General features: G+C 32.0%; 1 protein-coding gene across 2 annotated transcripts; it reads left to right on the top strand.

Annotated features, from left to right (window-relative positions):
* The first annotated feature begins 4,172 nt into the window (after positions 1-4,172).
* LOC101495053 (ubiquitin C-terminal hydrolase 15) lies at positions 4,173-11,513 on the top strand. Of its 2 annotated transcripts, none has more exons than XM_004488596.4 (14): positions 4,173-4,329; positions 5,535-5,954; positions 6,562-6,973; positions 7,057-7,495; positions 7,600-7,760; positions 8,019-8,107; positions 8,351-8,436; positions 8,549-8,711; positions 9,186-9,309; positions 9,404-9,561; positions 9,655-9,739; positions 10,080-10,292; positions 10,546-10,607; positions 10,777-11,513. In XM_004488596.4, the coding sequence occupies exons 2-14, from the start codon at positions 5,665-5,667 to the stop codon at positions 11,303-11,305; spliced, it is 2,811 nt and encodes a 936-aa protein (XP_004488653.1). In that variant the 5' UTR covers positions 4,173-4,329; positions 5,535-5,664; the 3' UTR covers positions 11,306-11,513. The 2 variants fall into 2 exon arrangements, with proteins under 2 accessions (XP_004488653.1, XP_012567707.1); XM_012712253.3 differs by having other exon boundaries at positions 4,175-4,329; positions 5,548-5,954.
* The last annotated feature ends 709 nt before the right edge of the window (positions 11,514-12,222 follow it).

Below are 12,222 nucleotides of genomic sequence, written 5' to 3'. Positions count from 1 at the left end.
TATATATATATATATATATATATATATATTAATATGTCTATGTAGATGGAATAATTATTCTAAATAGAAATTACATAGATAATGATGATCAAAATAAGTTGATATTATTTTTAATCTTGAATCTTTCTAATTTGGTCTTAATATTTCTTTGTTTGCTGAATAAAGAGATACTATGATCTTCACTTTTTCAACATGTTTTCTTTTTTAGTAAATCTGAATTCTAATTTTAAATTTGTTTTATGTGTAGGTTGATGGTTGAAGTGAATCACATTTTTTTTTTGAAGAATTTAATATTTTATTTGTAAATTTAAATTGATATGTTGTACAATTTAAAGCTTAAATCTTTGTAGTTGATGTATGGTGTCAAGCTTCATTTTGCAAAGCTCGTTAGCAAGGTAAAAATGAAACAAAATAGATCTGAAAGATAAATAATCATTTTTAAAGTGAGACTAAATTAGACTAAGTTAAAATGATACTATTTTGAATAGTTTGCAATGGAACAAAAATAGTCTAAAACTGAAGGAATTAATTACCAATTTATTTGGCTAAAATTAACAATTTAAAACATAAGAATGCTTATTAATGTTTAATAGGCCAATAGTGTTTAATGACCCATAAAAAAACCGCACTTACTTTTACAAAAAATAAATAAATTAGAATTTGAGAAATTTAAAAAGGCCCAATAGCCCAACCCGAATTTACCTACCCGAAAACCCGCATAACACGAGACCAGCACAACACCTCTAAATGGTCGGAAATTGACCTTAGAGCACCACCTATGGTTTTGGCCGGATATAGAATTTGGACCCGTACCCGCTCGTTGTTCAGCCCTAGCTGGAACTGTAATAGTCATATAGATCATCAACAAATTCATTAAGAATACAATTCTTACAGAGGTAATGATTATCCTCCCATGGATTAATTCTTCAACTTTCTTATCATTTTCTGCTTGCCTCTAACTGAAGCAATTTATTTGAAATAAGGGATAACATAACCAGATATAATAATCTCTTCGATTGACATGACATAATTAAACGTCTAAATATTGTTGTTTTTGAGTTTCGAAAAACTATTTCAAAATAAATTTTTACAAATGAAAATATTGCTGCGTTGAGTTGCGGACTAGGTCGCGCTCTTTAAGACATTTCGTGACATTGTCCAAATTGTGCAAAGTAGATTTTCTACCACGAAGTCCTCAGGATAAAAAAAAGGTCAGACAACCTGTATTGAAGTTCCACTGTATCGTAGAAAACTGTTCTAGAAATAGATTTTCAATATGGCAGTTAAAGCCACTTTTAATATGGTACTATGATCACTCATAACTACGGTACAAAACTGCTCTAAATGATTGTGATAATGATATTAAGACCACTCAAAAATATAAAGGCTACGACACAAAAACTGCTCTTAAAATTAAAGAGTGTACGCGAAGTGCTAAAAAACGAATGTGGTATTAGAACCACTAGAAATTGAAGGGACATGAAGAAATGAGAGAAATGACTCATAAATGCATCGAACAGAAGAGAGAAAAAAGAGAAAGTTGATAATTATATCAAACTTTGTGTATTATTATTATCTATTTATAGGGAGGTGTAGAAAAACTGACTTTTAAAAATGAATTTGCGTAATTGCTTATTTGACTAAGCAAAATTGATACACGAAAAATTGAGAATGGAGTAAAATTAGGATTATTGACTCATTGGAGAAAAAAAAACAAAATTTATTATTAAGACTATTATTTCTAAGATTGCTTTGTTTTAGAGAAAAAAATAGAATAATTTTTCTCTAGACAATGACTTGTAAAAGTACAAATTTTGTCCATGCAAAATTAAATAAAATGTACACATTAATATATGTAAAAAATGACAAAATTTCCCCTTCTTTCCCTTCCCCAATTTGAATTTTTTAATTAAATATATTTTATTTAATTATCTAAAATTTACTTTTCCCTTATTAGTTGATGAGATAAATTTGAAAGTGTACAATTTACTTTAATTTTTGCCTTTATTGATTGATGTATTTTTTTTACAAGCAGTAAACCTATTCTTTTTATTAATAAAAAACGATATTCATTTTTTTGAATTAATACAAATTACATCGACCAAGAATATTACAATCTAAAATTGTTTAAATAAAATAAAAAAATAAATCTGCAAACAAACTCACAACATCGAAATTAATAGCACCAAATAATAAAATAACTACAAATATAATAAAGTCTATAGATATAATAAACTTAAAGTGTTCAAAATACTTATGTCTCTGAAACTGAAATTGATGTGTGAGTCTGAACCAAAGAACACCACAACAAAATAGTAAACTAAAAAGTCGCATAGAGACGACGAACAAGTACAACATCAAATTAAGACCATGAAATCATAACAAAACACAAAAAAAAAAAACTAAATACGTTTGAAAAATAATTATTTTAATTAAAACTAAATGAGATAAATACTTTTAAATAAAAAATTGACTCATAACTACCTTCTTTAAAAAAATAAAAGACCGATCAAAAGAGTGACATCGAAGTAATAAAACTATTAAATTGTGTTTCTGCATTCAAGTAATTATAAATTAATTAAATAAGGAAGTGATTAATTTGATTGAAACAAGAGTCATAAATTATGACATAAATAAATCAAGAAGAAAGTAAATTGAACAAGACTGCAAATTATTTTAGAATAGTCGTTGGAATATTAAGAAAGTTTCTAAAAATAAGATAGTTTTTTTTCACATGTAATTTATTATTCCAAATTAGCTACCCTTTTATTAATATTAGATTCTTTTTGAAGGTGTTATATCTCGAAATATAAAAACTTTTTTAGGGAAGACATATACAAATTTTGAAGTCATGATTAAAGTGATCATAGCTCTGATAATACCTTTGCTTTTCATCTAAATATACTAAGATTCTCTTCGTCTTGCTTGATCCGGATATCCATACAATACAATGAAACACCATTTTCTATTATGCTATTCACAATGTTAATTCTCCACATATTTCTTCTTTATCTAGAACAAAAGCATTGTCAAATCCTATCTTCGAATTATTTTATTCAATATTTGTGGCATGATAGAGAGATATTTTTCCCACTACATGATGCCATCGTCCTCCTCTTTATCAAACAAAAATAATCTTGGTGCCCTCATCAGCCATAGTAGAAAATAGAAAACACTAAGAGTATAGTGTAATTATGAGAGAGAACGATAATTAAAATAAATTACTTAAACAAGAGAAAATAATGATTAAAAAAATGTAAATTACCAAAATTAAAAGATTCCAACAGTAGAAAATCCTATTCCAATTATCTTTAGCACATTTTATTTATCTTGAGATTCCCAACTAACATAAATATGTGCCTAGTACTTGCTCCATAATAATGTGGTGGATAAACTTGTACTTTCTATAAATAAAATACAGATTTAATCTATATATATTATTAACATAAAAAAATTTATATCATTAACCAATTACAATTATTAAATTATCAAAAATATTTAATTTAAAATATAATTATTTCTAAAATTATATTTACAAATAATAATAATATTTTGATAATGTAATCTTTTCTACATTTAATAACACATACCAATAAAACTCAAGGACAACTAAATTTTGTACGATGATTTAGATCGAGCAGATATTTGATCTGATTTAGTCATAAGAGAAATAATTTGATTTCATAGTAAGAAAATAAATGAAGTCTATAAAAAACAAGTACATGAACACATGGGTCTAGGTAGAATATTTAAACAACGATGTTAAAAAAAAAAAAAAAAACTTCCATTTTGGTCCCAAATTCCAACTCTCTTACCACTGACATTGTAATATTCGGAGCAAAGGACTGTCACAGCTCTGTCACATCACATGACTCAGATCAAAAAGCTTATTATTTTAATAATTTAATTTAATTTAATTTAATTTTCTTCCTTCATCACACAATTTCAAAAAATTCATTCCCCTCTCTCTCTGACCAACAAACAATTATGCTCTTATTAATGCATCACCCGTACACGTGGCATCCATGACAAATCATTGGGAACATAATCGAACATGGTCCCACACACTTCATCTACGGTCAATAAAACTTTGAGATCACCAACCGTTAATCTAATGCCACGTGTACGGTGATTGATTTGGACTCATGATCTTTGTAGTTGTACGTTAGAATATCCCACTCTAAAACGTTAAAGAAGAAAAAGAGTGGTAGTAGAAGGAAGAGGAAGGTTTTGTGTTGAAAAAAAAAAGAATCTCTTTTGAAGAAGGAAATGAGAGTAATGAGGTGAAGTGTTGGTGGGTTTTGCTCAGATTTCTTCAATGTGTTTAAGGTTTGTTCAAAGTTTTTAACTTGCATTGTTTTGATTCTTTGGCTCTTCTACTTACTTGGATCTCACCTTCAACAAAATGCCTTTATTTTTTACGGTTTTTTATTTTTATTTTTATTGTGGAAAAAATTGATTTTTTTTTTTTGTATGTGGAACGAAAGGTTTTATTTTTTTAGTGGGGCTGAAATTTGTTTATATGGAAATAATTAAAAAAAATGATTTTTTTTTGGGGGTAGTTCACTGCTTTCTTTAGTTGAAAGCATCTTTTTTTGGTTGTGTTTACCTGAAATGGGTGTTTGTTGAATATAAAATTGGTTTTGTGGTCACACAAATGAGAGAGATTTGTTTTTCTTTTTAAATTTTTTTCATTGTTGTTTGACTGTTGACATTTGTGTTTTTTGGTGAAATGGTATTTTATCAATGCATCTGTGTGCCTTGTTTTGTTGAACTTGTTGATGTAAACATGATGGGAACTATGTTGGTGGCAGTAAAAATTGTTGTCAAATGCGGAAGCAATTGTTTCTTGTTTGTTCATGAGATTGGAATAATAGATTCATCTAGCTAATTATGCTTGCACTACATTGTAAAATGAGCCACTATATGTTTTTGTGTTATGGAAACTCTTTGTTGAGTTGGTTATTTCTGTGATGTGAAAGCTGAAATTCTATCAGGTGATAAGGTTGCTTACTTAAAGAAGGAGCATAGCTCAACAGTATCTACTTTACACTGTTTTTTTAACCTTAAATTAACTAACACAATTTATCTAAAGTTCTACTTTCATAAATTTATCAGAAAATGAGGATAAAATTGACTTGTGTTCCTTGGTTCCATTGTAAATGTACTATATAAATGATGTAGTTTTAATGTGTAAGACAAAGTACTTGTGGTTAAATATGAATCTAGTTCGCTTTGTAAGTAGGTGTGCATCTTTTGATTGACAGTCAGTTTGGCGAAATCATAGTGACGCCGTGATTTTATTGAAACTCCAAAGTTTAGTTTTTGCCAATAAAATCACGGTGGCACACTGTGATTCTTCAAACTCACTGTGAATCCAAACATGCTCATGGTTTTTGTGGAAGTACATAACATTCATAGATTAAGTCATTATTGATTTATTATTGGAAAGCCGACCCCACTTAAGGTTTGGTTGTTGTTGTAGTTGTTGTAAGCCTTAAGTACACTGAATTTAAGTAGCTGAAACTTGACAGGTTTGAATGGTAGGTCATGGCTTATGCTGCACTTGAAGTTGGTGGTGGTTATTTAGATGCTGTTTAGAGGGATCACATTCTGATTTAGTTATTTTGGGAGGAAACTGGACATGAGTATGCTTGTGGGGATATGCTCGAACCGCGTGAATCTGATATTCCTGTCCTGTTTCTGGTCCTGGTTGTACTTCCTTTGGTGGTTTATATCTTACTTGGAAAATGGAGTGAGACTGCTTCGAAGAGAAATAGGATAACTTTGCTTGCTCAATTGGCTGCTGAAGAAGCCTTTAAAGCTGAAGAAATGGCTGTTACCGATGTAATTCCTCAAGTGTGTTCTCCGAAGAATGAAGTTCATCATGAGTGTGCTAGGTGTTCTGCTCCTGCGAAAACTCGCTGCTCCAGATGCAAGTTTGTTAGATATTGGTAATCCTTTTAGCAAATTTTAGCTGTGAATCTGTTATCTTTTTCCTCTTTTTTTATTTTTATTTTTTATTCTTAGGTACAATGTGCAATTATGCTTTGAATTCTAATCATGATATCTGAATAGATAACAAAGATAAATATTCATGAATTAGATTACAATTTTATACTACGACTAATGAAAAATACACAACCTTAAGGAAAGTGCTCAATTCGTACTTGATTAGGTAATATCCACTCAATTTTTCTAATTCTTGTAAATTCACCATGGCTATTAATTATAAATACACCATTGCTAGTTTTTAGATAGGTTTCTCGTTGAAAATTGCTAATTTAGGACCTTTATTTGAACAAATATTTTGATTTCACCATGACATACTGCTTCGGAGTTTTCAAGCGTTTATCCTGTGAAGTTGAACTAGAGAACTTTGGCCTATTTCCTTCTTTGTTCTGTAAGGGTGGCCAGCCGGGTTATATTTTGGCGGGGATGATTGCAACTTTCTTATCTATTATTTAACGATTCACGTTTTCTATATCATTATTGTTAAGCACATTTTATTGTTTGACATTATGATTATTTGTTATAATTTGAGCTGTAAGTGGTTTGCAGCTCTGGGAATTGTCAAATAATCCATTGGAGGCTGATTCACAAACAAGAGTGCCAGCCATTGGAAACTCATAACTCAAGTTTGTTTCCAATGGTTGAAGAATTTGGTAATGGAAGTGCGTTTTACGAAAATATAAACAGCCCCTACTTTGGTCACAATTTGAACCAGCCATTAAGGGAGAGGGAGCCTTTGGACAATATGGTTTACGGCCACCCTTTGACCGGCACCGCACCTTCTGCTACAGCTGATTTTTCCCTATCTAGTAATTCTCCACCTCCCACTTTGGAGAGAAGAACTTCCCGTAAATCCAACAGAGAAACACGGAGAAGAGATACTGGTTCTGTACGTGAATCTTCCGTCGAATCTTCTGATTATAAATCTACCACTTCTCAGGAGGCTTTAATGAGACAGAAGGTTTACTTTGATATCCAATTTGCATACACTTTGTAAACTATTCTACATTGAAATTTGATTATAATGCTAAATTGTTGCTGCAGTCAAGAAGTAGTGACGATTTTGTGTTGGAGGAAGAAACTTCGAAGGTCAATTCCAATGGCGTTGGAGTTTATATTTATGAACAAGATGCTCCGAGAAACACAATGCATGAAGATGATAACTATCAAGGTCAATATGAAAATGTATTTGCACCAAGAAACAAATATGGATCCTCTAGTGTGTCAACTGCTGCGAACAATGATGAAGGTGTAAGTGAATTTGAAACAAACATCGTTACCAAAGGTGGAAACCATCATTCTGATGAAGCAGCACTACACAAATGCTCGCCTGAAATGACAGTTAAAGGAAGTGCAAAGGCTAAAAAGCCATCACATCCTTTGAAGGCCAAAAGTTCTAAATCACTGAAGTTAACGTCGAAGACATCAATTGACTTTTGTGGCCCGGAAATAGAGAAGAAAGCGAAAATTCCAGACGAACCAAGTTAGTACTGTGGACCTAAAATTTGAGTTTGCTTTTGTTCTATGTTAAGGTATTCTTTTAACATCAAAGCTCATATGAAAATACAATCTATGCTCATCGTGCAGAAGTTGCTGGAAACCGAGGTACTGTACCTTTGCTTGGTATCAACGGGGTTACAAGCACTGGACTTATGAAAATGATGGGTTTGAGGAAATCAACAAAACATACTGTACTGGCCTCCTCAGAAGATAGTGGAGTAAGGTACAAGAAGGCAAAGAATGTAAAGGTTAGCATTTTGTGGATGCTTTCAAGTTTTAATTCCTTCTACTTGAAAAGTAATTGTTGTGCCACAGATACTGTTGTCAAATAGCGGCGCTAGAGCGTAGCGGAATTTAAACAAATCACTATTGTTCCACAATACGCTATTTAGTACAAAGGGTTGTTTAATAATAGCTATAGCATAGTAGTTGAATTCAAACAGACTGTAGTGTTTCGTAAAAATAGATGCCATTACTAACAAATTAATGTCTTGATCATGTCTCAGATGCTATTTCCGTATGAAGAATTTGTTAAGATTTTCCAGAGTGAAGTGTTTGGCATATTCCCCAGGGGCCTTTTAAATTGTGGTAACAGGTAATACTAATATATTATGTAAAATCTTATAGTTGTGATGAAAATAGAAAAGACCCTTGATTATTTTATAGATTAATAAATAAACCGTAGTAGCTGTTCTGAGCTACATATGCCCCTATTTACCTTTTGTTATTTATTGCTTGCATTTCGTTTTCACCGAAGACAACATTACGGGAAATCCTTATTGTTCCTTTCTGGTGTATTTGAGTCATTATTAAATATGATTTTGCCTTTATTTTGCAGTTGCTATGCCAATGCTGTCTTGCAGTGCTTAACTTCTACAAAGCCTCTTGTCGTTTATTTGCTTTATGGATCACATTCGAAATCCTGTATTTCCATTCACTTTCAATCTTTTTCACTTAAACAATAATGTCAAGACACAATTTGCTTCAAATACATTGTTTTTAAAGAAAAGATGTCTACTTTTTCATTGAATGGCAGGTTGTGCTAAAGATTGGTGTCTTATGTGTGAGTTAGAGCAACACATGATGATTTTGAGAGAAAATGGGGCTCCTCTATCTCCGAGTAGGATACTTTGGCATATGCGGAGCATTAATTGCCACATGGGTGATGGAAGTCAGGAAGATGCTCATGAATTTTTAAGGTTGTTTTGGATTATTTCATATTTTTCTTCAGAATAATAAATTATTGATTGAATTGACCGATATGCATTTTGTGTTGTATGATACGGAATGCTAGGTAGTAAAGGGCTAACAAAAAATAAGCTTGATGTTGCAGAAATGATAATGTTATGATAGATGAGTTGACACACAAGACAAAATAGGATTAGGAATGAATGCGTTAGAGAGGAAGTTAGGGCAGTACCTAAAAAAGATATAGAATCTTGCTTTAGGTGGTTTTAGAATGTGTGGAGAAGAACTATATAGGGGCCAGTAAGTAGAGTAGTCCAATAGTTAGTTGACATGATTTACTTTAATAGGATATTATGAGATCTTTTGATTCATATGGCTGACTCCACCTAGTCGGAAAGGGTTTCATTGCTGTTTACTGTAATTTTATGGTGCTTGTTTGAAACATAAGCATAGTCAATGCTAAATTATATGTGTTGTTTATATAGGCTTCTAGTTGCGTCGATGCAATCTATATGTTTGGAGGGACTTGGTGGTGAGAAAAAGGTTGATCCTAGATTACAAGAAACAACTTTCATACAACATACTTTTGGTGGTCATCTTCAATCCAAGGTGTGTGTATATCCTTTGTCTCATTTCCTTCTCTCGTGTAGTGTCCTTAACTTTACATCATTTTGATGTGATAGTGGAATTTTAATATCTACAGGTTAAGTGTTTGAATTGTAGTCATGAGTCAGAAAGGTATGAGAACATTATGGACTTAACGTTGGAGATATTGGGATGGGTTGAGTCACTTGAAGATGCACTGACTCAGTTTACTTCCCCTGAAGATTTGGATGGAGAAAATATGTACAGATGTGGAAGGTATGGTTATTTTCGTTTTGTATTCTTTGTCACAATTACATGTGGTTTTGTTGGTTAATTTTGTTACACCTCTGTTTATGCATTATGAATCAGGTGCACTGCGTATGTTCGAGCTAGAAAGCAACTGAGCATACATGAGGCCCCTAACATCTTGACCATCGTTTTAAAGAGGTTTCAGGTAAATCATAGCTCTTCTAAGGTTGTTCTCTATTTTTCAATCTTCTTTGCTTGCTACGCTTGACTGTGTTTTTTATCTTTCAATAAAACCGTCTCTTACCACTGAGCTGATACCTCATGAACAAGACTTTGTCTTTTAAATAAGTTTTACTAGGAAATAATTCTGTTAATGAAAACTTTACCTGAATTTGGCCTTGACCAATATCTCATCTTTGAAATTGTTCTCTTCTATAATGTATGTTTGGATCCTATACTTTTGGATGTTCAATAATGTTTTTGAATATCATCATTTTCTATATACTAACCCTTTGAAATATTTTTTTTTGGTTCTGTGTCTTCAGGAAGGAAGATATGGCAAAATTAACAAGTGCATAACTTTTCCTGAAAATCTAGATATGATTCCTTTTATGACTGGGACTGGTGATATTCCTCCATTATATGCGCTTTACGCTGTTGTTGTGCACTTGGACACACTGAATGCATCTTTTTCCGGACATTATGTTTCATATGTGAAAGATCTTCATGGCAATTGGTTCAGGATAGATGATACCGAGGTAATGTTGTTGCCTTATTTGCAATCTTTGCGTGTAGGCTATGTATGATTTTTTTTATGGACATGGACTAAAAGTGATTATGAATTCAGTTTCTGATACACTTTCCAAGTTATGTCTTGTTAATATATATCTTCATTCTACAGGGAAATAATACATGTTTTTAGTCATCTTGACCATATTTCATACTAGTTATTTGCCCGAACTTTTGTGGTTTCATTAGTTTGAAAATTCTTAAATTATCTAAATTTAACAGGTTCAGCCAGTACTAATCAATCAGGTGATGTCAGAAGGAGCATATATCTTATTCTACACAAGGTAGAGATTTTGTTGCTGTCAGTGTTATTTATAATTTGTTTCTTTTATCTGAGTACACCGGCGCTTAATATGCATATTGCATGATAATATATGTTGGGTTCTTTATCTTTATTTTATCGCACTATGAATATATACTCCCATCAGGATTTAACTTTTCAGTGTTTGGCAGGTCTTCTCCTCGTCCACCAGTAGAATTCACCGGGAAAGCCGTGCAGCAATCGGTGTCCGATTCTTCAAAACACTATCCATTAGAAATGCAGAAGCCTTCTAAACCAGGACACAGCAGACATGCCAGTCAAAGTTTTGTCACCGAACCTTCCCCCAATGCCAGGCAAGAATTTTCCACTCGCTTTATAGACACCTCGAATGGCTTCCTTAAAAGCACGAACAGAAATGTGCTGCCTGTAATACAAACATACGCCGAGAACATCAGGCATGAGTTCTCAGACGCCACATCAAGTGACTGGTCCATTTTCACAAGCTCAGACGAGGCGGCTTCTTTCACAACTGAGAGTACTAGAGACTCTTTCAGTACTGTTGACTATGGTGATTCCTCAAACATGGATCCAATTTCATCTCTATTCAATTACACACCAGAAAACAACTATATGAAGATTTCACATACTAGGCCACTAACAAGGTTCTTCCCTAAAAAGGGTCATATTGAAAAAGTGCAGAGAAGTAGGTGTGAACTCTAGTCCTTTTGGAAAACCTAACTGGTTGAATATGATTAGATGGAGTAGGTGCTATGTCTCAAAATTTTCAATATTTAGTTGATTGAGGCATATAGCTCTTTTAAGCACATATGTATTTTATATTTATTTTTATTTTTATTGATAATTGTAAAGATGACAGTAATGTTCTTCTCATTATCTATTTAGTGCATGGAAGTCTTTTTCTCTGGAATTTGGATTTTCTGCGGTCGGAAATACGCACTTACTGCAGTCGCTGAATATTGGAACTGTTGGAGTGTGTAGTAAATCTGATTTATTGAAGGTAGAATGTGAGTTGTCTGATCTTTATCCAACGACTAATATTGGCTGACTGCATTGATTGCGTTATTATCCTAATGCAATGAATCCAGGTCAGTAAGTAAATTGCTTTTGGGATTCATGCTTATGTGAAACATGCTAATTTTCTTTTAGAATGTGTTGTCAAAACCTATCAAAGATACTCCTAAATTTATTTTTTAAGATTAGTGTAACTAAAAATCATCAATTCATCATACTATGTGTCATAATTACTATACATTTGTGTGGATATATTTTGATGATGGACAATAAGAGATCCTAGAAAAACAGCAATACAAATATATTAAAGCTTTCAAAGTCATGGTTTTTGGGATTTTTATTACTTGTATCGTTTATTTTTAGGATATCTTGTAATCAGAAGAAAAAGATCTCTTAAAAGTAATATCACAAACTCAACAAATGTAATTTAGAAAAAACAAAATAAGTTTTAAAAATAAGGTTACCATACACCTTGACTTCGACAATATTTTTCAACTCTTTGTTCATGTCATTGCTATTTCTCACTTGATCACATTTAGTTTCTTTGAAAGCTTTTATATTATATAATTTATTTGTAATTGTTTTATCTTTAATTTGTTTTATCT

This window comes from Cicer arietinum, chromosome 1 (genome assembly GCF_000331145.2).
Source record: "Cicer arietinum cultivar CDC Frontier isolate Library 1 chromosome 1, Cicar.CDCFrontier_v2.0, whole genome shotgun sequence".
Taxonomy (NCBI): domain Eukaryota; kingdom Viridiplantae; phylum Streptophyta; class Magnoliopsida; order Fabales; family Fabaceae; genus Cicer; species Cicer arietinum.
Note: the sequence above shows the minus strand (reverse complement) of the source record. Positions and strands in the feature narration are given on the sequence as shown.

Excerpts from the sequence above, each read along its gene's own strand:
- LOC101495053 (XM_004488596.4), top strand. The coding sequence starts at position 5,665 with ATGCTCGAACCGCGTGAATCTGATATTCCTGTCCTGTTTCTGGTCCTG. Across the intron at positions 7,761-8,018 it reads AGAAGGCAAAGAATGTAAAG|ATGCTATTTCCGTATGAAGA; the intron begins GTTAGCATTTTG and ends ATCATGTCTCAG. Across the intron at positions 9,310-9,403 it reads GTGGTCATCTTCAATCCAAG|GTTAAGTGTTTGAATTGTAG; the intron begins GTGTGTGTATAT and ends TAATATCTACAG.